General features: G+C 42.5%; 1 protein-coding gene across 1 annotated transcript in view; it reads left to right on the top strand.

Moving 5' to 3' along the window:
* The window catches only part of PKHD1 (PKHD1 ciliary IPT domain containing fibrocystin/polyductin), a gene marked incomplete at its 3' end in the record, with an annotated part of 433,165 nt that overhangs the window by 149,602 nt on the left and 256,671 nt on the right, over positions 1 to 26,892 (top strand). The window contains exon 37 of the mRNA XM_082637162.1: positions 8,008 to 8,220. Coding sequence (XP_082493288.1) covers positions 8,008 to 8,220 — 213 coding nt within the window. The remainder of the gene's footprint in view (positions 1 to 8,007; positions 8,221 to 26,892) is intronic.

Raw genomic sequence — 26,892 nt, 5'->3', positions numbered from 1 at the left:
TCCTTATTTATTTTCATTTTGGATGATCTGTCCATTGGTGAAAGTGGGGTGTTAAAGGCCCCTACCAAGATTGTGTTCCTGTCAATTTCCCCTTTTATGGCTGTTTGTCTTTGCCTTATGTATTGGTACTCCTATGTTGGGTGCATAGATATTTACAATTGTTATATCTTCTTCTTGGATTGATCCCTTGATCATTGTGTAGTGTCTTTCTTTGTCTCTTGTAATAGTGTTTATTTTAAAGTCTATTTTGTCTGATATGAGAATTGCTACTCCAGCTTTCTTCTGATTTCCATTTGCATGGAATATCTTAATCCATCCCCTCACTTTCAGTCTGTATGTGTCTCTAGGTCTGAAGTGGGTCTCTTGTAGACAGCATATATACGGGCCTTGTTTTTGTATCCATTCAGCCAGTCTGTGTCTTTTGGTGGGAGCATTTAATCCATTTACAGTTAAGGTAATTATCGATATGTATGTTCCTATTCCCATTTTCTTAATTGTTTTGGGTTTGTTATTGTAGGTCTTTTCCTTCTGTTGTGTTTCCTGCTTAGAGAAGTTCCTTTAGCATTTGTTGTAAAGCTGGTTCGGTGGTGCTGAACTCTCTCAGCTTTTGCTTGTCTGTAAATGTTTTAATTTCTCCATCAAATTTGTATGAGATCCTTGCTGGGTAGAGTAATCTTAGTTGTAGGTTTTTCTCCTTCATCACTTTAAATATGTCCTGCCACTCCATTCTGGCTTGCGAAGTTTCTGCTGAAAGATCAGCTGTTAACCTTATGGGGATTCCCTTGTGTGTTATTTGTTGTTTTTCCCTTGCTGCTTTTAATATGTTTTCTTTGTATTTAATTTTTGATAGTTTGATTAATATGTGTCTTTGGCCAAGCTACTCTTTTCCCAAAGAACAGTGGAAAAAAATCTGTCTGGCCACATTGACTGGGCCTGTCCTGAGCATGGTATTTTTAGTTAGATGCACTTGTCTCTCCTACAAGGGAAATTCGAGCTGATGAAAATGATTCCTCCCTCTTGTTCGTGGCTCTGAGTCAATGATTTTATTTCCGATATGTTTTCTCCTCCACATTGCCCACTTGACTAGCGGTGCCAGGCTAATTAAGGAATTAGTATGTGGCATCCATTCGGGGCGGTGTGTGATTGTTTTCTTGCATCCTGAGAACATTTTTGCAAACACTTTCTGGTTCATATTTTCTTTTTTTAATCAGGCAGAGACTTTACAATTAAAATACCGTTAAAATGATTCTGGCAAGTATTGCAATAAGCATGTTTTTTAATTAAAGGAAGAACAGGGGGATGCATAAGCAGCATCGGCTAAAGGGGAGAATTTCATTTGATATCTGTTTTAACTGAAATGAAAATAGAGTTGAGAAAAGTGGCAATAGCCTATGTGTGTGTGGCTCACTCCTAGGTTGCTAGGCTGAGGTGTTCTGTGCTTGATTAATTAGTAGCCAGCCAGAAAGTACATTGCCTTTGCCCCCAATACTTAAAGCCTGATTTATGCCTCACCTCCCCCATGAATATGTGAGGGCCCAGGCATTTATTTCCTGAGCTGCTAGTGGATAAGATTATGGAGTGTGCACTGAGCTCTTGGGGGATCTCATTTGCCAGCCAAATTGATTTTCCGCCTCTCTGGCCGGGGACAAGCCCACCTCGAAGGCTTCCAGGCTCTGCTCCAGTGGATCAGGCAAAAGCCTAATCCGGATCTGACCAACAAAGGAAGCTCTGTGCAGCCCCATCAGAACGCAGGCTTCAGGCTGTGGCTGCCTTCCCTGAATGCTAGCCTTCTCCTCTTCCTCACCTTCTCCTGACACCCACCTCCACAGCAACACGGTGCTGTAGGGTACAGTAGGGTGCAGCACGGTGCCCCAACTCTGCCCAGTCACTGAGTCTGCCCTCCTTATCCAGGCAGAGCAGGACCCGTGCATCCTGAATGGGTGATCATCTCTCATTCTCCAGGGAAAGGGAATTCCACAGGCTCCCCCTGGGGAATTACTGGAAAGGTAACAACATACAGGATGCTAAACTTTTTAAGGAATTATTCAGAGTTGACACAAAAAGCTGAATGGAGGCTCAGCCACATAGATAAGTAAATTGGATAACTTACATCTGAAAATTTAGGTAGTTCAAGCTTTGAATAAAGGAAGGATCTAGTTTGGTGATGGAGATTGATCTAATGAATTGGGGGTCATCAGATCTCTCCCTGCATCTTGCCTTCGTTCATCTCTGGCTTTCCGTCTGCTTAAAATGGGACTCACTCCCCCCGGAGTTCATTTCATCACCTGGCATGTACGTCCTAACCAAGTACACTCTTGCTCTGCACCCTTTTCCCCCAGATCCTCCTCAAAATGACACTAAGGATTTGCCATCATCATCTACCACTTTCCCCAGTTCTTAAAGCTCTTCCAGGAACCCACCCCAATCTTCTGATTCTTCTCCTAATTCACCTGTTTCTTTGACTCACAGGCAAAAATCTTTCTACTTCCTCTCCTGAGTCTAGTCTTTAAATACTATTTGACAGTCTTGTCTCTCTTCTGTTCTCACTCTACGTGTCCGCCTAAGGAGACCTCATTCACTTCTGTAACTTCAACTTCTATTTATTCCACACGTATTTAGTGACCACTTTCCCAGCTCCCTGTATGCCTGGCACTGTTCTAGGCACAGGGGCTGCAGCTCTGAATGAAATAGACCACAATTCTTGCTCTCATGGAGTTTATTTCTATAAGGAAAACAATCAAGTCAGCAAGTTGTATTTTTTGTTAGATTTTCTGAGCACCATGGAGAAAAATGCAGCAGGGAAGGTGGACAGGGAGCTGGGTTGTGGTTTGGTGGTGGTTGGGGGGATTTGCACACAGTGAGGGCAAAGACTGTGAGTCAGGGGACCCAGAGGGTCGTGGTGGCAGAGGATTGTGAGCCGGGGAGAGTAGAGGGAGAAGGGGCCAGAAAGGGCCAGCCATGCAGGGTTTGGTGGGCTTTGACTCTGTGTATGGTGGGAACCGTTGGAGAATTTCCAGCAGAGAGGTGATGTGATAATGTTTACATTAAAAAAGTCACAGTGACTGTTGTTTTAAGAGTAGACCCTGGGGTGGGGGCAGGGGCAGAAGAAACGAGCTGAGTTAAGAGGCTTTTGGAGTTACCTGGGGAGGAGATGAGGGTGACTTAGACCCCAGTGACAGGAGCGGAGGTGGTGAGAAGGGGTTGGATCACAGGGATATTTTGAGGGAGGAATGCACAAAATTCCCTGGAGCTTTGGTTGTGGTGTGAGAGAGATCGAACGCTGACTCTTTCAAACAAAGCAAAGGACTTTCAAACTTTCAAACTGAGGAAAGGGGGGATGGAGTTGCCATTTATGGAAAAGGGAAGGACTGTGGGGCAAGACGAGGAGCTCACCTTTTGGACGTGCTAAGTTGAGAAACCTTTGAGACATCCAGGCGGAGATGTCAAGTAGCAGTTGGGGCGATGAGCCTTGAGCTGAGGGCGGAGGTGGGCCTTAGGGATGTAAATCTGGGAGTTATCAGCGATGAGCATATGATGGGGTTTAAAACCTTAAGACAAGGTGAGAAAAAAAGTCATGAAGGGACTGAGTCTTGTGACATTCCAAGTATCAGTGGTTGGGACAAGCAGGAAGAATCAGGGAGAGGAGGTCAGGAGGGAAGGCTCAGGAGGTGGGAGGGCATCCGGGAGGGCGCAGGGCTCGGTGGGCGAGGGGAAGGAGTATCAAGAAAGGAGTGAACAAGTATGTTAGATGCTGCTGGCTGCTCAGGAAAGGTGAGCACTGAGCATCCCGCCTTGGATTCAGCAATGTGGCTGTCATTTGTGACCTCAACAGGCCCAGTTTGGGTGGAGTGGCCAGGAAAAGGCACAGCTGGGGAGGGTTCCAAAGAGAGTAGAGGGAAAAAACTGGGATAGAAGGTATACCCAGTTCTTTTGAGGAGTATTGTTGTAAGGTAAAATACTTATACTCTAAATGTTTTCTGTAAGGGGGAAAATAGCTAGAACTGTGTATTTGGTTTTCTTTAAAACACACACACACGTACAACAGAATCATTTTGCGGTTATTACAGAGGATGGCTAATTGTACGGTTAGCCCAAAGCAGGTTTTGATGTACTTTGCAAATATTAGCTAGCTGCTAAAAGTCTCTTTTACTTCCCTTTAAAAGAAATAAAAGAGATGTTTAATGGGAAGAAGTGATTACATGTAAAAAGTTGTGTTCGTTTATTTATTTTGGAGGGGAAGTAACAATAATGATGGTTGATTGATTTTTATAAACTTACCCAAGGTCACTCGTGGGACATACTCAGCTTTCATGAACAATCATAACAAGCAATGTAAGGGTCACAGCCAAAGGCTGATTTCAGCCCTGCTCTTTATTTCAGCTTTCAGAAATGGGGTTGAGCTCCATAAAGTGGAGAAATAAAGTCCTCCCACTGCCCTCCCGTACTCAAATAACTATCCTTTAAAGCAGCATGCTGTATATTTGACTTAAGCTAATAAAGTGTGAGGATGAAAACACTTGGGGCCTTGGCACAGAGACAGATTAAATATAAACTTTCCGTTCTTTCACACCAAGAAACTTTTCGCCTTGGTTATCACGTATCAACCAAAATTAGTTGAATTCCGCATCAAACTCTCTTCCTTTATTTACCTAGATTTCTTTTTTTTTTTTTTGGTATGCGTGCCTCTCACTGTTGTGGCCTCTCCCGTTGCGGAGCACAGGCTCTGGACGCGCAGGCTCAGCGGCCATGGCTCACGGGCCCAGCCGCTCCGTGGCATGTGGGATCTTCCCCGACCGGGGCACGAACCCGTGTCCCCTGCATTGGCAGGTGGACTCTCAACCACTGCGCCACCAGGGAAGCCCTACCTAGATTTCTTATACGTACCTGCCACTGATAAAGTAAGAAGAAAGACTTTTTAGCAGGGAAGAGCGATTATTGCATTAATTAATTAGTCCTATTTATAGTACTCTTGACAACACAAGTCATTCATGTTTTGGAGATGAGCTTTTCTCCCTTCATTAGCGTCATAATTAGTTCCTGTCAGTAAATGACATTTTCAAATTTCTACCAGTTTGTTTCAGTGTGTTTAATATTTTGCTTGATGGTATAAGGGACAACACCCAGGTTATAAATATACCCACTAATCCTTGTAGTCTGCCTCAAATCCTTTTTGGAATGAGGCGAGGTATATCTACATTAACAAAATTAAAATAAACCGCATATAAACAAGCCATAGGCAAAGTTACTTAGGTTAACATGTGTTTTTCCTTAAAAGTAACTATGATAAATAATGAAATTAATGAAATACTTAATGGAAGTTAATTTCCTAATTAATGAAAAAGCTACTTGGGAGGGTTTGCAAGGTGGAGAGAGCATGAGTACCTCTGTCAGGTGGTCTGGTTCTAATGCTCGCTTTGCCTACCTCAGCTCACTGTCTGCTCTGAAATACAGAGCGTGACATCGACCTCCTGGGCTTGTTTGGAAGGTCATTTCAAACAACATAGCTAAAGGTACTGGCATATGGTAGGTGCTTAATACATGTCAGCTCCCTTGCTTTCCCCATAATCTCGTTTGAATTCCTGACTGTGCAGGTAATCCCTTCCTCAAGTGGTATTCAAAGTTCCCTGCAGGGTAGGTGGTGGCGAGAGAACATGAGGTCCCTGTCTCCATCAGTGTCAAATGCACACTCGACTGCATCTTTGCAGATGCAGATGCCAAATGTTCTAGAGCTGGAAGGAGCCTCAGCAAACGAACAATTCTGTTCTGCACGTAGCCAAGGGGCAAACAGACCATCCCTCAGCAGTGAGTGGGACAGATTTGGAAACTGAGTAGTCCGAGGCCCAGCAATTTTGTGAGACTTACTGAGGGTCATTCAGAGGTCAGTGACAGAGGGGACAGGAACCTGATCCAATATCCTGTCTCCATCACTGGTTCATCTCGGTTCAGATTCAGATTTCCTGACTGTTCATAATGCTGGGACCCATTGCCCAACCCATGGTTCACCAGTTGAAGATAATTAGTTGAGACATTAATGACACATGGCTGTGAGTGAAAAAGTTCTAGTGAACTCAAGAAGGTGGCCTGTACCACAGGTCACATTTCTTCCCTCTTGTTCACAGCAGGATGCGTGATATGATTGCATTTCTAATGATTATTTTTGTCATCATGATGACAATGGAAGGGAAAATTAAGGTCAGAATTGCCAGCAGGCCCTTTGGAAGTCTGGTAAGCAGTGTGGTGCCACTCAAGCATCAAGCCTCTAGGTCACCAAAGGAGAGTTGCTTCTTGGGTCGATTACCTTAGACTGTGATCTCTACACCATATTTGAAAAGGGACGTCAGGACAACGGAGGGTGAGGTGTTGGAAGGAGGTGGTCTAGTAGGGCTATTACACCACTGCATTAAGTGTCTACTAGGCCAGACCCAGGACCAGGGATCTACAAGCATCATTTCAAGAAATCTCACCACAAGTCTCTGAGGGAAGAGTTCTAGCCATGGACAATTTATAGATGGTGAAACTGGATACCCACGGGGGTGTGTTGTTCTAAAATGTGGCTGAAAGTCAAGAGCACTTTAAGAGGTTGAATCCAAGTAAACACTCTGTGACTGTTATTGATGGTGTGTGGCTCAGGCTTTAGGATCAAAGATAAAGGAGCCAAGGAAAGCTGAAGAGAATGTTAGAACAGAAGGTCAGGGGAGGAGTGGGCTCCATCTGTATTGGTCACGATCTCTGTACTAAGATGGAGATAACAGAAACGACTAAAAGCGTCTTGGCCTTTTTCTTCGCTCCCTCTCATTCCTCCAGCACGTGTTTAAGTACAAAACAACAATCCAACTCAAGGATTTGGTACCTTGGATTCAGGACTACATTTAGCAGATGGAGTCTCTGCTCTTCACTGGCCCTCACCATGACCCCCCTTCTTCCTGTGGAATCTGCCTTTTGAGCCACTTCTGCCACTTGCCTCCCCCGCATTCTGGGCTTACCTTTAGCTTATTGAGACAATGTGTGGATTTACTGATTCAATGTCATAACAATATCCTTTCTGAGGAAATGGGAGTGAGTATGTGTGTGTTTGTGTGTGTGTGTCTATAAGGAAATTCAGGTACTTAAAACAGATACTCTAAAAGGATATAACCATTTATTCATTTACCCAGCAATTATATATTGAGTGCCAACCTTCTCCCAGTCACTGTTATAGACACTGGGAATGTAGAAGTGGACAAGGCAGATAAATGCCCTCATGAAGCATGCATTCCTGGGGTGCGGGAGGGCAGACAGTAAACTTGTAAATATATGGTATGTCTGATGCTAAGCGTTATGAAGGAAAATATACGTGGGTAAGGGGCCAAGGCATGCTATTTTCTCAAGCCTGGGGAGGGAGATTTGCTTGCTCCAGGTTTCCTTTTGAAGCCTGGGTACGTGACTCAGTTGATGGTAGGATAAGACACCATGTTTGACAGTCCCACTCAACTCTGTTCAATGGAGCAGAACAGTTCCTTGTGGAAATCAGTGTCTATTGTCCAAAGAAAAGGATAATGGATGTTGGTCAGCTAAAGTGCTAAAAATTTCATAGTGTCTCCTAATTACACTTCCTTTTACTGTAATTCTTATAATTTTGGCATATTTTCTTCTATTCCTATTTACTGTTTCCCAGTTTTTTTAAACTTAATTTTCTAAGCTGCTGTTACATGGTAAAAACGGTGGCCTTCTCGTTTCTTATTTAACCAGTCCTAAATTTCTAGGCATTAAGTTATTGTCATGAAAAATACTATAAATAAAGCTGCTGTGAACTGTGGTAGCTATCCTAAGCTAGATTAGTAATATAGTGCTTCTGCTTCTGGGTGTCTGATCCACTCAGCTGTGCTTCTAGAAGAGAAGGCAAGATAAAATGAGTCTAAATTTCAGCAGAAGTACATAAACGAAGAGGATTTCATCCGACATTGGAACTGTCAAAAGGAAGTGAGCCTCATTCTCCCAGAGACTGACTGTCTTCTCTTTGGCTATTAGGAGGAAAGCTGATTTTCCTGGACCCAGGACCCATCGAGCTCAGAGCACACTCCATCCTTGTTTCTGATGGTGGAGAGCTCAGGATTGGATCTGAGGACAAGCCCTTCCAAGGCAAAGCTCAGATCAAACTCTACGGGAGTTCCCACTCTACCCCCTTCTTTCCATATGGAGTCAAGTTCCTGGCTGTGAGGAATGGAACCCTTTCCCTGCATGGTGAGTGAGGCAGTTGACCAGAGGAACGGAGGTAGAGCCGTGTGTGTCTAACCAAGGTGCAGACAATGGGGAAAATGATAAAACTACTTCCATCTCTTTGGCTGTTAGTCGCAGAGGCAACAAAGTCAATTAGAGCGTGAGCACTGTTTCCTTAAATAAGGAATATTAACTGTGATGATACTCATGGCAGAGTGTACTGTGGTTCTCAGTTATTTGCCCCCCTTTCTGTCACCTCTGCCCACTGTCAGGTGACTTTCAGTGCCTCCCCGTGGGTGGACCATACTTCCCTGTCCCGCTGAGGGTGGGTTTAGCCTTGGACTTGCTTTGGTCAATGGAATCTGAGCAGAAGCTGATGTACTGCACGGCCAAGCAGAAGTTCTGAGAGCCATTGTGATACTTTGGTAATTTTTCTCTTTTCCTTCTGCTTGAGAATAGCCCATCCCCCATAGGGATAGGGGCAGCTCCTTAAGTTTGGGCAGAGCTGCATACTGCTCCTGTGTATGTGTGTGAGGAATAAACCTTTGTTGTCATGAACCACTGAGATTTGTGTTTGCAGCTGCAGTTTAACCTAGTGAAAACTGACCAATATGGTTACTTACTGTTACTTAGCCTACACCCATGGCTGTGTACACTGGTGGCAGCCCAAGGCAGAGACAACTTCACTTTGTTGTTGTTGTTGCTGTTTTCACCCCCCTGGGAACAGGGTTCAGTTAGAGTTCTACCTAGAATTTTGTTACAGGTGGGTTGGGGTTTATGGATTCCTGGGAAAAGATTAGACTATATGTGTTTTAGGAATTAGACTATAATGTGTTTCTGCTACAATTTCGTTTGCCTTTTGTGTGTGTGTGTGTGTGTGTGTGGTACATGGGCCTCTCACTGTTGTGGCCTCTCCCGTTGTGGAGCACAGGCTCCGGACGCGCAGGCTCAGCGGCCATGGCTCACGGGCCCAGCCGCTCTGCGGCATGTGGGATCTTCCCGGACCGGGGCACGAACCCGTGTGCCCTGCATCGGCAGGCGGACTCTCAACCACTGCGCCACCAGGGGAGCCCTCGTTTGCCTTTTGATAACTTCATCCCACTTTGCAAAATGAACATTTTTATTTTCCTTGAGATTCAGGAAATTACTAAATGTGCCAGGATAATCCTTAGTATCAACTAGAAAATGTAAGTATAACATGATGAGCTTGGAGTGTCTTTCAGTGGATGCTTATATACATTTGATTACATAGCACGAGCCAAAGTCAGATCAAAAATGTGGGCACCAGATAGTAGCCCGATCTCCAGAAAATGTGACATTCTCTACATTGGAATTTCTGTGCTGACGTAGCAAAATAAGACCCTGCCACCTATCACAGAGTTGTTATTCTAGGCATGGCATGTGGCTATGCTGAGGAGTCACCCTTCTTGGTCCATTAAGGCTCTGTCCATCACAAATTGTGGCCCTCAATCACTGTCTACTAAAAGCCCTCTTTTGCCTTTTTTGGCTTACTATGAGGGGAAGTGAGATCTTATCATCAAGCATTTATTTATTTATTTTTTGCGGTACGTGGGCCTATCACTGCTGTGGCCTCTCTCGTTGCGGAGCACAGGCTCTGGATGTGCAGGCTCAGCGGCCATGGCTCACGGGCCCAGCTGCTCCGCGGCATGTGGGATCTTCCCGGACCGGGGCACGGACCCGCGTCCCTTGCATCGGCAGGCGGACTCTCAACCACTGCGCCACCAGGGAAGCCCATCAAGCATTTATTAAGTGTTGACCATGGACCAGCCAGAGTGATATACACTGGGGATAAATTTTGTAAGGATTAAAAAACCCACAATTATCTAGACAGAAATTCAAAATACCTACAATATTGATTCTTGTATTCTACTTCTAAGGAGGACCTTTTTCTTCCTGTATTCCTCATCAAGCACTTATGTTGATCTTGTAGCCCAGGATCCATGAGGGGCTTCTGTCTATTCACAGGTCAGTGATGGTCTTCAAGTGTTTGCTATAGTCTAACAGCCAGTTAGGTCACCAACCCAATGTGCTGCTGTTTACCATTGAGAAAACACAGCTGGAGAACAAGAGGGCACAGATCAGTGTTTCAACCAGCCCATAGGCCATCTGAAGTATCCTGAAGCTCAACAGGGATCCTCTGGTTTGAAAGCCACTGTCCTATAAGATGGAGATGGCACAACTCTTGCTCGAAATGGAAATTCACCTGAAGAAGAATGAAACTCTCCTAATTCTTTTACTCGGCTTCTTTCATTCCAGCCCCTTTTTCCCCTCACATTCTATTATGAAGGATCAGCAAAAGAGTTTACAAATATACCTTTATGTGCTTGTCTTGTGAATGTACCCTGTGCTCCTCACCTTTGTGTTTTAACTGATGTCAAGTTAAGAAAATCCCTAGGACCACTGCTTATAATTAAGATGGGGCAACTAAAGCAAAGTAGATACTTCTAATGTGTTTTGAGAATTCTGGAAGTTACAGGTGTTGCTGCTTTATCTGGTGATGTTACTGGATACTGAGAGTGCAGGCACCTCCTCTCCCCTCCTCCTCCTCTCCCAGCACTCTTCCTCTCCTCTTTTTCCCTCTCCTTCCTCTTCCTCCACCTCTCCTTTCCTGTATTCCCAGGACTAGGGTGTCATTGATGGCTGTTTTACTCATTTCCCCACAGCCCTGTCAATAGGCCTGAGTAGAATCTCTCGTGAACCACAGAGCTTGCACATTGAACGCAGGCGAAATCAAGCTGTTTTCCTCATTGAGGTGATGCTGCGGCATCTCATCCATTTGAAAGAAATAGTATGTAGGAAAGAGCTTAGCCATTGGGTGAGAGGGATTCCCTTCTGCCTTCTCTGGCAGAGAATCCCAGGCACAGCCTGCGGTCCATCAATCCTCTTCCTTCCCTCTCCCTCACCACCTGAGGTCTCAAACAGACTTCCCCTCTGGCGGCGTGGTGGTATATCACGGTTAAAATCGTTACGTAATTTCACTGGCCTTTTCCCAGGGCCAGAGGTGGGTCTGGTGACACTGGGGCTTTAGGGAAAAACTAATTTTCTCTTGCTGTCAAGTATGCAAAACAGTGAGCAATTTGATTCACTGCTTAGCTCCCAGAAGGTCCCTAAAGACCCAACATTCACTCAGCTTCCCAGGATGCTGTAGGGAGGAGATTCACCAACTTTAGTGCATGGAGGACTCTTCTCAGGAAGCTTTTAAACATAGAGGTTTCTGGACCTCACTTCCAGAACCTGACTCGGTGGGCTTGGTGAGGGCCCAGGAATGTGCATTTCAGTGGAACCCTCAGGTGATTTGATTCAGGGGGCCCACTGACTACACGTGGAGAAACGCTGTTTTTAGTGGTTTATATAAGTTTTGGAGTCAGAAATCAGTCCAGTTCTGCCATTCATCAACTAAGACCTTGGGCAAATCAATCTCTATAAAACCAGGAAAACATAGTTCCCACCTCATAGATTTACTGCTTGTGAACTGCTCCAAAGTATCTGGCACACGGTTAACACTCCAGCACTGTTAGTTATGGCTGTTCTCATGATATTTTTCCCCCAAAGCAGTGAGTCCCCTGTGCCTATGATCTCATAGTTTCTTTCAGGGGTGAGGGATGGAGGGACTTCTGTTTGGCACGGGTCCATCTCTGTCTGGAGATTTTTCTCCTTATTCACGTTCTTGTCTACCTCTTCATCACAGCAAGAGAGAGGTTTTAGCTTTGGAGGTCGTGAAGGAACATTCCTCTTTTTCTGGGTTTGGGCGTGGATGGGGCAGGCCGGGTTCTGAATCTGTGGTGGAGGTTAGATGGCTTAGTAAGTTGTCAGCTGCACACTTTGCTATGTTAATATGAATAAAGGGTCACAGATTCTTCATCCGTGTGGGGTTTGGGGGGCTGTTTTCAATGAGGACATTTCACTCTTGCTGTTTGCTCCCCACCCTCTGTCTGCCGATACAGGTTCACCGCCCCAGACTGAGTGCCAATCACATGTCACTTTCGAGGGGGTCGCTGTCAGCTTGGGCAAGTTGAATTTTTGACAATCTAATTACGGCCCTTGCTTCCACAGTGGGAGTCTGAACAGGATGGTGGGGCTTTTATTGATTGTTCAGAAGGGAAATTTATCAATGTCTCTCACTTCATTTCCAGTTCCTCCCTGAGAAATTTGGCTGACAGTTTCTTGGGAGAAAAAGCCGTCTTCTGGCCTTGAATGGACTTCTGTCTTTGTCCTTTCCAAGAAATTACAAGATCAGGCATTAAATATAAATGGAAGTTTCTGGGAAAAGCGAGAATGTGGGAACATGGTTGAGGAAAACACCAGTATAATGTTACGAACAGGAGACTTTTGTAGGTATAAATAGGAAAAGAGGAGTTTAAATAAGCAGGTTTAAATACAGTTTGCTTCCCTTCTCAAAGTACCAAGTATCTGTATGTAAACTCCATGCTTTTTATGAGTACCGTCTATGGACACTCGCGTTCTGTTGCTAAAGGGTATCAGGCTGTCTGGAAGCACAATATTGTGTGCATGGAGTTGATACGTGTGTCCTGGGCAGTGGTTTTCCTACCGGGCTCCGCAAAATCTGAAAGTTTCCTGGGGGAGCTTCAGGGGTTCTGCCAACAATGAAGTATTTGAGGATCAAGCTATAAAGGTTTAAGTTGCTCAAGTAATTGCTTCATTGCTTTTATCTCTAGCTTAAATTTGTGTTAAAGTAATATTTCATTGGAAGAAAGAGTTCTTTTGCTAAAATAGTGACTAAAAATGACTCAAGTAGCTCATCATTTTTCTTTTTTTAATTGAAATATAGTTGATTTACAATGCTGTGTTAATTTCTGCTGTACAGTGATTCACCATGTATATGTGTGTGTGTATGTGTGTATATATATATATATGCACACACATTCTTTTTCATTATGGTTTATCATAGGATATTGAATATAGTTCCCTGTGCTATACAGTAGGACCTTGTTGTTTATCCATCCTATATACAATAGCTTACATCCCTCCTACACTGATGGTGGGAATGTAAATTGGTGCAGCCACTATGGAAAACAGTATGGAGGTTCCTCAGAAAACTAAAAATAGAATTACCATATGATCCATGCTTCTTATTTTGTTGTCTCTCGGTGCTGGTGCTGGAGCAAGTAGAAGAGGTGAGGTGGGTGCTCGGCAAGTGGAAGACGTGAGACGGGTGATGGGCAGGTAGAAGAGGTGAGGGCGGTGCTGGGCAGGTAGAAAGATGAGGCAAGAAGGTTGGCCAGCCTTTTACTGAACCATGCAGTTGTATCCTCTGCTGGGCATTGCTGTCTTTCTGGATAATACTGGTTGATTGCTGATTCTCTCTCCTTGACCACTGGAGTCCTGTAGGAAATCTTCCCACTGTTTTCCAGTGTTGAAGCCCCACCTGGGTTTGCAGTCCTCTTAGCTTCCACCAGAAATTTGGCTCAAGTCAAGCTACCTTCCCCAGAATCCACTTGATCCAGAGGAAACTTACAAATCTTTAGACACCAGAGATGTTCCTCTCAGCACCCTTTCCTCTGTTCTCTCTCTAAGTCTCCTCTCCCCTGCTCAGATAAGCATGGGTAGCCCACATATGCTGCTTATGCAGACATCCAACCTGGGGAAAAGAAGCCAGTCTCCTTTTCTTGCAGGCAACTGTATGATTGGTACTTTTGAAGCCCTTTTTCTTTGCTTAAATGGAGAGAAGTAGCCTCAGATCTCCCTGTATGGGAAGAAGAGGAAAAGGCCATGGTTGTTCACTGAGGCTAATGACTCACCCCCATCTCTGAGAACTTCTTTGAATTTCCTCTCTTGGTTGATCATGTAGCTGGGGGCTGGGGTCTATCCAGGCATGGCTCAGATGGCAGAGTTAGATTAGCTTCCTTTAAATAAACCCCAAGGAAATGTCTGCTCCCTGTCTGTTTATGGCTCACATACAATGTGGGTGCTTATCATCTTTTGTCCCTGCCTGGGTCCTCTTGGTGGGTTTGGGGGACTAGAAGTCTATGCTCAACAGTTTGCTACATATGTGAAAGGGTGCTGCAAAAGGATATTAGGTTGAAAGGGAAAGCAGCTGTTGTGTGTGTGTGTGGTTTTATTTGATTTAAGGGGTGGGAAGAAAGTAAGATCAAAGTGAAAGGAGAAACAGAGGAAGAAGGATGAGAAAAATTAAAAACCTATTCATTGCTTTCTGTAATCTTAAATTCAAACACACTTCAGTCCAGCACTGCGGTTCTGGTCAGCTGGTATGTTGTGGCAGATGGTAATTACTCAGTCAAGTTAATGCTGGTGAGCATGGTTCTGGTGGACTTGCAACCCTCAGCATGTAGGATGGCCAGTGACTAATGACTGGTTCTCTATTCAGAGCACCTGAGGATTGGTCCTTGACTATGTGTCTCTGAAAATATAATCAACACCACCAACAAAAGTGAGGCAGAAATTTTCTCTGTTGCCTAACAAGGCTTCAAAAAAAATCCAAAATACAACTATTCTATATGTGCAATAGAAGAAACATATCTGGTAAAATCTCATTGATTCTTAACTGAGATAACTTAGAATTTGTAATTGCTTGATCTGGACAAGAGTGACCTTGGAACAATGGATTAGAAAGGGTTCCTTCCATTCAGAGTATAAAGCACACCTTAAGGAACTCATTTAAACGCTTTAAAGTGAACATGCTGTTTTTAAGGTCCTTAGCATTTTAGGTGTTTACATGTAATTAGAAATGAGTTCTAGCTATCCGATAATCCAAATACAGCAGGAATCCCACTTAGAAACACATTATAAGATACTTTAAGTTTCTATATATACCTGAACATCTTGGCATTTGTCAGGTCTTTTTTGGTGGCAAGTGACAGAAAACCCAATTCGAACAAAAAATAAGGGCACTTATTGCCTCATATAACTAAAACAACTGGAGGCACAGCTGAGTCCAGGTGCTTCGATGAAGTCATTAGGCCTTTGTTTCTCTGCAGCTCTAGGTTCTGCTTTCTCCTGAACTGGCTTCCTTTCCCAATCTGACTCCTAGAGGTAGAAATAGGCCCCTGTGGCTACAGATGAAATAAGGGCTCTTTTCCAATGACTATTTCTGAGCAAATCCCAACATTTCCCCTCATCAAAATTTCACACCCCTTCGTTTTTCCCGTTTGGCTTTTAACACTGTCTAACATATTATATACAGTTTACTTGTGATATTTATTGTACTTATTCTAGTGTTTTCCTTAGTAGAATGTATGTATCATGAGGGCAGGGATTTTCATGTTTTGTTTTGTTTTGTTTTTTATTGACAATATCCCAATCCCTACAACAGTGGCTGGACTCATAGTAGGCTTTCAAGAAGTATATGTTGTGTGAATAACTGAATGAAAAGCTTAAGCAGAAGACTCAGGATTAACTTTGACCCTGTTTGGGTCATGAGCCCATCACTGAAGCTGCTACCATGGCCGGGGAAGTGGTGCTCTTACTGGCTGGGAAGGAGCAAGTATATGATTGATCCCCCAGAACTACATGGTCTGAGACTGAGAGAGGATGATTCCTTAAAATTAGAGGTGTGTTATCTAACCAGAATAAGAGAATGAGCAAGTAAAAACAATAGCTTGTCTACTTTTAAAATATTTGACAATCTGACATTTTTACTACTTTTACTAATTTGGAATTGAAAATTAATAAAATTTTACTGGATATTTCAAACCTGTTTAGTTTGGCTAGGAAAATAAGAAAAATTCCAATCAATGACTTCACTAAGCAAAACCAAATTCACTATTGATAGAAAATTTAGAATTAAAAAATGTCTAACAACGTTGTGATATTTTCTAGATTCAATTATATTTAGAAAGTGTTATTGAAAGTATGAGGTTGATTTGTAAGATAGTTTTTAGTTAGAGGATTCAGGACCACATGGATCTTGATCTGGACTGGCCACTCTTGTATAAATATGTATCAGTACATCCCGGGGAATGGCCAGCTAAGGCATCACTATTGCATATTAGGGTTTGGCCCAAGCCAAAGAGAACCTCTCGTGAACAACGATGTATCATGTGACTAATTCTTGACTAAGCTATGAAGGGGATGGACAACGAGCTTGCATTCCTTCCTTATCCCTAAGGCCACACAAGACGCTGGGGACTTTGCCCTTGATGGAAGACAAGTCCAGCATAGCCAGTCAGTCCAAGAAGAGAGGAGAACACACTTGCCCCAATGCTCAGGGGAGAGCTGGTCTTGCCCACCTATTCCAGGCCTTTCTTGAATAGGAGGCAGAAACCAGGGAGCTGCCTCCTGGACCCTTTTCCCTATCCTTGTAAGGGGAGGAGAGTAAAAATAGAGACCTCCCCTTTGTTTGGCCTAGTGAATTTTCCATCCCCTGGGACTTAAAAGCAGAGTCATTGGCATGTTATAAATATTGGTAGTATAGTAGAGTCTTTAGACCATATGAAAGATAAATTAGGAAGGTATTTCTCAAATTAGAACAATGGATTTGTTTTAAAACCGTGAACTACTTGCTTCTAAAATTCTAACCGTTGATAGAATGAAGTAATGAAAATAGCACATAAGACCTAAATTTCCTATCTAAGCCCTTATGGTTCCAAAGGTTTTTCTGTACTTCCTTTTGACAGTGTTAGTCATGAGTGAACAAGTCTCTGTTTTAGTCAGGGTTCTCCAAATAAATAGAACCAATGTAATATCATATATATACGTATAGATAGATAGGTATATAGATAGATATAGATACAGATATATAGATATCACATTGGTTCTATTTATCCGGAGCACCCTGCCTACAGTGACTATACAGTGACTTATTCATTCAGTAATTCATGTATTTATATATACATTAATATAGATATATATACATATGAAGAAACGTATTATAAGGAAATGGCTCATGTGATTATAGAGGCTGAGACCTAGGAGAGCTGATGTGTATGTAGCTGTAGTCTGAGTCCAAAGGCCTGAGAACCAGTGGAGTCCATGGTGTTAGTTGCAGTTCAAAAGCCAGCAGGCTTGAAACCAAAGAGCCAGAGTTTCAGTCCAAATCTGAAGCCTGGAAGAGACCAGTGTCTCAACTCAGCAGTTAGGCAGGAGTTCCAGCTCACTCAGGCTTTTTGTACTATTCAGGTCTTGAATGGATTACTGGATGAAGCCCACCCACATTAGAGAGGACAATCTGCTTTACTGCAGTCTATGGATTCACATGTTAATCTCATCCAGACACGCCTTCCAGACATGCTAGAATAATGTTTGGCTAATTCTCTGGGTACCCCAAAGCCCAGTCAAGTTGACGCATCGCCTTTACTAAAGCGGATCCCATTTTCTATGACTGACCCTGTATCATATCTTAGACACATAATCCAGGAAGGTAGCAAGCCTCTTGTCTTGACACAAAACTTTCCAAGGGAGATCCATGTCTTCCTTTGAAGATTTCTGTAGTTTACTTTCTCCTTCTAGGTCATGAGGATCTTGGCTGACATTCTGCATCTTCTCCAGATGAACATGGCCTTGCTCAGTCACAGAGCACTCACTCATCTTCCTCTGGATGAGTGTTAGGTGAGAGGACTGTGCAAGTAGGCTGCTTGGCTCCAAATGCCATCTCTACCACTAACTGTCGGGTGGTCTTTGAAAAGGTCAACTCTTCAGTGTTTCAGTTTCCATATACAAGTTGGAGAGATGATTCTAAAACATTTCTTGTGGTGCTGTTAGGTGGTTTAAATGAAACAAAACATGTAAAGCACTTAGAACAAGGACAGGCATCGAGTAGTTACTCAGTAAGTATTATTATTATTATTAATTATATGCCTACAGTTTTGATTTGATGAAGCTGCCTCGCTATTCTAAGAAGGCTGGGATGGTGTTTATTGCTTTTCAGTAATCTGTCATCTGGAAACATGGTTGTCATTCTTGATACCCCCATCTCTATCGTTCCCCATATTGTGTCCATCACTAGGTCTTGATTTTAATTCTTGGGTAACTCGTTTACTTTTCTCCACTTCCATGACTATTACCTTAGTTCATGATGCCATAAACTTGTGCCTGGACTATTGTTTAAGCTTTGTAGTTTATCTTTTAGTTGCTATTTTCGTCCCTTTCCAATTCATTGTTTACCCTGGAGCCAGGGTGATCTTTTCACAGACCTGTTCACATCACGCCTCTGCTCAAAACCTTTAGTGGCTTCCTGTTGTCCCTGGGAAAAAGTCCAAAATTTCGAACATGGTTATAGCACCCTCTCTAATGTAGGTTTCTGCCTCTGCATCTCCTGCTGTGTTCTCCAACCCTCACTCCTCCCTTACTGTGGTGCTTTTCAGTCTTAGTAACCTTCTTTTTTTTTTTTTTTTTTTTTTCGCGGTACGCGGGCCTCTCACGGTTGTAGCCTCTCCCATTGCGGAGCACAGGCTCCAGATGTGCAGGCTCAGCGGCCATGGCTCACGGGCCCAGCTGCTCCGCGGCATGTGGGATCTTCCTGGACCGGGGCACGAACCCGTGTCCCCTAGCATCAGCAGGCAGACTCTCAACCACTGCGCCACCAGGGAAGCCCTTAGTAACCTTCTTTTAGCTTATTAAATGGTTAATGTAGTCTAGATTTTACATTTTTTACATTTTTGAGTACCAAAAGAAATTCAGCTTTGTTAAGTAAATGGAATGCTCCATAGGCAGGAGCATGTGATTTTTCCTTCAAAGGGAATTCTTCCACATGTATCATCAAAGCAATATTATTAATAGTATTGCTTTCAGCCTGGTCCTGAAGAAGGAGTATCACTGGATTGGGCATTATATTCAGTATTTGTTAAAATTGGAGTTTTACCAAGATCCTGGCACTTTATAATTTTCAAAGCTGCTTCCCATTCTTTCCTCTCATTTAACTTTCACAACAACTCTGTGAAGTAGGGACGACTGGGATTGTTACTTTCATCTCAGAGATGATGAACCTGGAGCCCGGAAGGGGAGTTAACTAGTATTCACTCCATCCTCTTCATAGGCTTATGATGCACATGGGCTTTCTGTTATTTTGCATACACATAGCTGGTGTTCACCTGTGGCAGAAAGACAAACAGAAGATACTCCTTCCAGGTTTCTGGAGCATTCTTCCTAATTTTAATTTTTTCAGGTTATTTTGGGATTCTAAGTAGGGCTTTGTTCCTTTTGGCTCCCTTTGTAATATTCTTGATAGGGGTACAAAGAACCTGCTTCTTCCCCAGTTTATTTCTTATGTTCAGTATTTTTTACGGCATTTTCTGATTTCTATAATGGCAAATCTACAAATATCTTCTTTTATGGTTTCTTCCTTTGATTTCATGTTTAGAAAATTCTCACCTGTACAAAGACTATATAAAAATTTATCTATTTGTTTCCTGGTACTGTTATTGTTTTTTTTTTTTTTTTCACATGAGTGTCTTTAATCTAGGGTCAGCAAACGATGGCCCGTGGGACAAATCTGGCCCATTGCCTATTTTTGCAAACAAAATTTTACTGAAGCACAGCCATGCCCATGTGTTTAGTATTATCTATGGCTGCTTCATGCTGCCATGGCAGAGCTGAGTTGCAACAGAGACAACCTGGCCTGCAGACCAAAATCTATTCATTGTTTGGCCCTTTATAGAAAATGTTTGCCAACCCCTTCTTTAGTCCATCTAGAATTTATTTTGATATAGTGTATAAGTTAGTTATTTAATTTTTTTTCCAAATGGTTGGTCAATTTTCTCAACACTATTGATGCAACAGTGCAATTATGGTATGCTGAAAAATGACCTCCAAATATGTTCACACCCCAATTCCTGGAACCCATGAAGGTTTGGCAAAAGAGACTTTGCAGGTGTGATTAAGTTAAAGATTTTAAAATGGGGAGATTATCCTGGATAATTCAGATGGGACCGATGTAATCACATTTGTCCTTATCAGAGGGACACAGGAGGAGTCAGAGGAGAAGGAGATGCCATGGTGGAAGCAGAGAGAGGAGTGATGTGTTTGAAGATGAAGGAGGGGCCACAAGCCTCAAGCCAAGGGATACAGGTGACCACTAGAAGCTGAAAAAGACGAGGAAACAGATTATCTTCTCAGAGCCTCCAGAAGGAAGCAGCCCTGTCGACACCTTGATTTTAGCTCAGTGAATCCAATGTTAGAATGCTAACATCTGGAACCATGAGACAGTACATTTGCATTGTTCTTTTGAGATACTAAGTTTGTGGTAATTTGTTATAGCGGCAATAGGAAACTAATACATTTCCCTGGGAATTTTAAATGTTACCTTTATCAGACACTAAATTCTTATTTGATACAGGTACAGATTAATGTCTTTTATAAATAAAGAGCTTTTTAGAACAAATTTAAAATCTGGCGATGGGTGTGAATAGACATATCAGTATAATTAATGCAAATGACCAACGTGACTGCATGTGGAGAGGGCTTGGGTTATCCTGTGCTCACAAGGAGGGAGATATTCTTTTTTATTCTAATGAGTTTTCTCTTATCTTCACGTCATTAGTAATTACAGAAATGCAAATTAAAACAAAAGTGATTTTTTTCCCCTTAACCATCAACTTCACCAATATTAAAAAAAAGTAGTAGAGGGGCTTCCCTGGTGGCGCAGTGGTTGAGAGTCTGCCTGCTAATGCGGGGGACACGGGTTCGAGCCCTGGTCTGGGAGGATCCCACATGCCGCGGAGCGGCTGGGCCCGTGGGCTGTGGCCGCTGAGCCTGCGCGTCTGGAGCCTGTGCTCTGCAACAAGAGAGGCCACGATAGTGAGAGGCCCGCGCACCGCGATGAAGAGTGGCCCCCACTTGCCACAACTAGAGAAAGCCCTCGCACAGAAACAAAGACCCAACACAGCAAAAATAAATGAAAAAAAAAAAAGTAGTAGAAAGTCTGAGGAATGGGCATTCACAAATACTGCTAATGTGTATAGAGTATGTGCAGTCTTTCTGTAAGGGAATTTGGTAATAATATCAACAGGTTAAAACTAAGCATATGCCTTGATATGGCAGTGTCACTTTTAGGAATTTATACTAGTGAGATGATCATGAGTATGCATAAAAATTACCCTCAAGAATGTTTACATCTGCACTGTTTATGAAAGAAATATTGAGAAAAAGCTGAATATGAAGAAATAATGGATTAGTATATAAAATACAGATTTTTAAAGTGGGATACTATGATGCTATAATGATATTAAATAGTATATAATACAATTGAAAAATGTTCCTTCTCCATTATGTAAAGAAAATTTCACAAAATGGTATGTACAGAATCATAGCATTTTTGTTTATATGTATATGAAATCTTGTCAACATATGAATACAGGAAAAGAAGGACAGAAAAGTCATATATTCACCTGTTGTAATAAGATCATGGATGCCTTTATTGTCTTCTTTTGCTTCTCTATATTTTTATTTTAAACATTATACATTTATTGCCTTTCTAAAAGAAATTATATTATTAAAAAATAGCTCTTTCCTCATTGTCACTTCCACTCCACAGCATAATCCATAGCAATGATTATCAAAACAGTTGTCTATCTGGTCAGAAATATGTCTGAATTTTTCTATATTTTTTTGACAATGAATAGAAGTGGATGTTAAAGATACTCTACAAAAGTCTTTATCTCTGACCAAGTCAGAAGTCTTTATCTTGCCCCTCTAACTAACGAAATTTCCGCACAGTTCTATAGGGGCTAAGAATGGAATTTGTTGAACTGGCCTGAAATTCACACATGAGCTAGGAACAGCATTCCAGATGTTTCCACTTATCTCACAATATACGATTTCCTCGGTATTTTGAACTTTATCCTTTGATTCTTCTCAGTCACTTTTAAATCATAGTAGCAACAGTAAAGCTCAGGTCGGTTAAAATAAAAAGTTAACCTTTCTTTCATACCTCTAGAAAAGGCCTTCAGTTATAGTAGGGCTCATTGCACCATCCAGATAACCTTGGTTAGCCTTGGTCTAACCCTTTGTGCCAAAAGAATGGCAGACTTCTTAGCACTGGGGACAGATGCGGTGCCCAGGTCTTTCATTGCAGGGCATAAATGTTTGCTGAGCAGCTGTGTATGGAGCCAGCTGATCTGCACATTTAGAGAACGGCTCCATCAGTACCGCTGGAGATTGACCAGTAAGGATGCAGGAGGCTCGCAGTGCACACAGAGCCAGTCTCATACAGGATTCCCCCGCCAGGGTTTGTCTTCATCCAAGGGAGAAATCACAGCAAGTGATTCTCAAGGGCAGAGGGAAATAGTGCATGCCAAATGCCTCCATTCCATCTCTTTGGTTTGCCAGATAGTCTTGTATTAATGCTAATGTCACAGTCTCCTCTTCTGAAGTATATTAAATTGGATCACCTCTGATTCACAAATGGTTTGGGTGCGAAAAATTCCCTTCTAAGTTGGTTGTTTGCAACTTGGAATACATTTGTTTAAAGATGGTCGGGATTAACACATACACACTACTATATATAAAATAGATAAACAACAAGGACCTACTGTATAGCATATAGTATAGGAACTATACTCAATATTTTGTAATAACCTATAAGGGTAAAGAATCTGGAAAAGAATAGATATATATGTATAACTGAATCACTGCGCTGCACACCTGAAACTAAAACAATATTGTAAATCAACTATACTTCAGTTAAAAAAAAGAAATTCTGATAAACCTATGGTTAAGGGCCTATGTGAGCCCTCAAAAGTGTGTTTTACTTTTCTGTCTAATGCTAAGGGGAGTATAGCAGCTGACCTCTGTGTATAAGAATAATTGTGTGGGGAAGCAGGTCCATTTTCAACATGGGATATCAGGGGCACATCTCTCTGGGCTCTCATCCCATTTGGACTCTACTATATCAGTCTTTTCTTGTTGAGTGCTAGTGACAGAGGGTACTGAGTCCCTCTGCTCTGAGAGTGGCTTCTGTGGCCCAGAGGTGACATGATGGCCTGGCAGAGTGTGGGTTCTGGGAGCAGAGAGAGCCAGCTTAGATGCGAGGTGGAGTAATCAGCAGTAGGCAGCCCTTTCCTAATTCCTCTGGTTACTTATAACCTTCTGCTGTTGTTAGGGGTAGTATATGATCAGAGAATCTGGGCCAGCTGCTGGCAGGCAGAGGGGAGCTGAGAAACAGTAGAAAGCCAGGGTTTTCTCTCCACCCCTTTCCTCTCAAAGCTCGTATCCTGCTACTCTACCTTCTATTGGCAGATGGATGAAATGAACAGTGGGAAACAGGGCTCAAGTACAAGAAATGCTGGGCAGATGCCCAGAGCTTAAAAATTACAAAAAAGAGCAAGGAGATGGGGGAGGAATGAGTCCTCAAGCAGGTGTATGGAGAACTAAAACTTTCCTTCCACTGCATTATTTTCTTTAATTATGGGTAAATGCATACCTTCACTTTTTTGGTTTTCTTCCTTCTTCTGATCCTCTTACATTCCTTTTCGGCTGCCCAATCTTTGAATGACGATGTTCCCGTGGGCTTGGTCTTGAATATTCTTCATTTATAATATGTACTTTCTCTCAAGAAACCCCACTTATTCCCAGCGTTAACCTTTATGCACATATTTCTTTATATATTGAGCCTCAGACCTCTCTTCTGAGCTTCAGACTCAACTTTTTACTTGGATATTCTCCTTAGTATCTAACATGTAACCTGTCTAAAATGGTCATCTAAAACCGAATATGTCTAAAACTGAGTACTACTAGAATATAAACTACATGAGGGCAGGGATTTTTGACTGTTTTTCTCACTACTGTATTCCCAGTACCTAGAACAGCACATGGCACATAGCACACAGTAGGTGCTCAATAAATATTTATTGAATGGATTTGTTATCTTTTTCCCAAGATGTCCCTGTTGTCTACCGACTTGCATCAGCTCTGGATCTGTGAGGCATTATTAACCTCTTTCCCCTTACCTTTAGAGCCAATCACCCAGTCCTCTTGATTCCCCAAAAGGTACCTCAAATTTTTATACTCCTCTCCAGATCTGCTGCCTTACTCTTATTCAGACCTCCAAAACTTCTTGTCTGATCTACTACATTAGCCTTCTACAAACTGCAGAAGGCTTCTACATACACCTCTTACTTTTATGCACTTTCTTGTAATCTACTCTTCATGCCACATCCAGTGTGATGCTTAAAACCATAAATTTGATCAAGTAACTATTCTGAATAAGGTTTAGTTCCTTTAAAGCAGGCCAAAAGGGTCCGGCATTATTTGTCCCAGCCACACCATGGCTTTTTATTCATCTGCTCCAGAAACCCCCATCTCCATTCAGTCCCTGGAGCACATCAAGCTCCCTCCTTCCCTCCTGGCTGGCTCCTACCCAGCTCAGGACATGACTCAGACTTTTCTCGTTCTCCCCAGTGTGCAGTATATACAGTTTCTCTCTAAGGATTCTCTCCCCTCAGTTTGATATGTGAGCTTATGAACTTAAAATACGGCTGGTCTCACAACAGTATGATTCCTTAGTTGTCATGTGAAATATTTCTTTGGTGGTTTCCAAACCACTTTTGGAGTAAACTCTAAGCTCTTTGGGAGGGCCTGCGAGGTCCTTCCAGGGCAGGTCCTGCTCACCTTTCCAGATGCATTCCCACTGACCCTCCTCAGGTCCCCATCCCTGCCATACACCTGCATTCTGGCCATGCCACCTCTATGGCAGTTATTTGAATGTGTCATGTTGGCCAACACCATTGCACACAGTGTTGCCTTTGCCTGGAGGGCTCTGCCCATTTTGTCCTCTGCTCCACTGTGGCTTATCCTTCAAGACCCGGCTCAGTTGTCATGTCTTCTGGGAAGCATTCCCAGAAACAACCCCTGCCTCTGTGTGAGGTGTTCCATGCCTCTTCACTGGCGGACCCTGGGTGTCCCTTTGTCTTAACACTTAACAGAGTGCATTTGTGATTTTTTGGTCTATTTCCTGTACTATTCATGGACCCTGGAGGACAGTGACTCTGTTCCCTTTATGTCTGTCCTGCCAGTGCTTGACAGACGTTCATCTACACAAAAGAAAAGATACCATTCATTGTTTTGCTATGGATAATGGTGAAGCTGCATGCAGAAATAAGGAGAAATAATTTACATATATTTGAGAAAAATATTTCTAGTTCTTTTGTGAATTTCTTTATATTTCTGTTCTGTTGTGAACATGATTTTGATGAAATGATTCTCTCCTTCCTCTTTCCCTCCCTCCCCTCTCTGCCTTCCTTCCTCTCACTCTCTCCCCCTTCCCCCCCTCCCCCTCCCCCTGCCCTTTACTGATTTGGAAAGGTCTTGGCAGTTATTCACTTGGAATAAATTGACCGATTGAAGTCCTACAAAACAAACAGAGGATAATTAGTGATTTTAAAGTGTGTTAACCCACAAAGATTATTTTCTTTCTCTCCATGACCATTTGGCAAGATGATTCTCTGGGCCTGTGTAATTATGGATGAATGGCACTGAAATGCTTGAACAATAATTTGTAGGAAATACAATTATGAGTAGAAGTCATTAGTGGGAGTAAATGAGCAGTTTGTTGGTTAACAGGTCAAAGTTGAAAGCCCAAAGAGGTTAAACATTGTATTAAATTACGAGTCAAGAGCCTAATCTTTTTTCTTATAAGCATATGCATAAATTACTGAGCTTTTTAAACTGTATTTTTACATGGTTTTTCTTTTTTTTTTTTTTTTTTTTGATTTGTGGTACAGAAAGGAAGGGAGACACCCAAGCTGGGTTTCTGAAGAGACACCCAAGCTGGGTTTCTGAAGAGTTCTGTGAAATGACTCACATTTGAAATGTGTATGATGCTGTTTTCATCAGAGAAGTCGGTCGATCCACCTTGTATGGCTTCTAAATAGTATTTATAAAGTAAAGGATATAATGTTTTGAGTATCAAAGCTAATTGGGCACAGTTAATATACAGTTACTTCCAGAGGCTAGAATTCCATTAGGTGCCCAGTTCTTTGGTTCTGGATTCAGAAGAGCCAGTTTCAGAACTTGGCGCTGACATCTCCTACTGTGTGATTTTTGTCCTGGAAGCGTTATTTTAGCCTCCTAATCTACACAGTCTGTTAAAAGGAAAACAAAACAAAACAAAACCCGGAAAACCAACAGTTCTTACTTCAGAGTAACACTACTTAGCATAGGTTGGATTTATTCTAAATTCTCAATAATGTTTGTGTTGTTTTTCAGCTTTTTACATGCTAGATATCATATGCTCATTTAGGCATATATCTGATGAAGGTTTGTAAGTGATTGTCCATATGGCAATAGTCAGAATAATTTAAATCCCTATGAGTTGAATGCTAATCATGAACCCAATTGAATGCTGTGTTAGAAATTGTGACATTTGTAACGGAGACATGAGGCAGTGGCCCTGCATTCAAGGTGGGGCAAAAGACATATGTACTGTAATAATTACAGAATAACTTAGTATGAAATATATGGTGCTGACTATAGGTTACATCACTCAAGTCTCCCCAGACCTCCCTGAATACTCTCAGCCTGTGGACATTTCAACAGCGATAACAAAAGTATTCCTGCTCACCTCCCCCAACTCTCACAGATCCTCCAGCCCTTACCAACGTCCCTGCCTGCTTGTTATAGGTGTTCTCATGACAATTTCATCAGTTAGTCTATTTTCCTCTTACTTTGGTTTTCTTGGTCATTGTGCTCCCTTCAGGAAGGCAGCTGGGGGCTGCCCTGCTGCCCTTGCTTCGGGTACCTGCCGTGAAAATACTGAACACAGGG

This window comes from Mesoplodon mirus (genome assembly GCF_964341445.2).
Source record: "Mesoplodon mirus genome assembly, chromosome: 12".
In the NCBI taxonomy this organism is placed as follows: domain Eukaryota; kingdom Metazoa; phylum Chordata; class Mammalia; order Artiodactyla; family Ziphiidae; genus Mesoplodon; species Mesoplodon mirus.
This window is presented reverse-complemented; position numbering and strand designations above follow the sequence as displayed.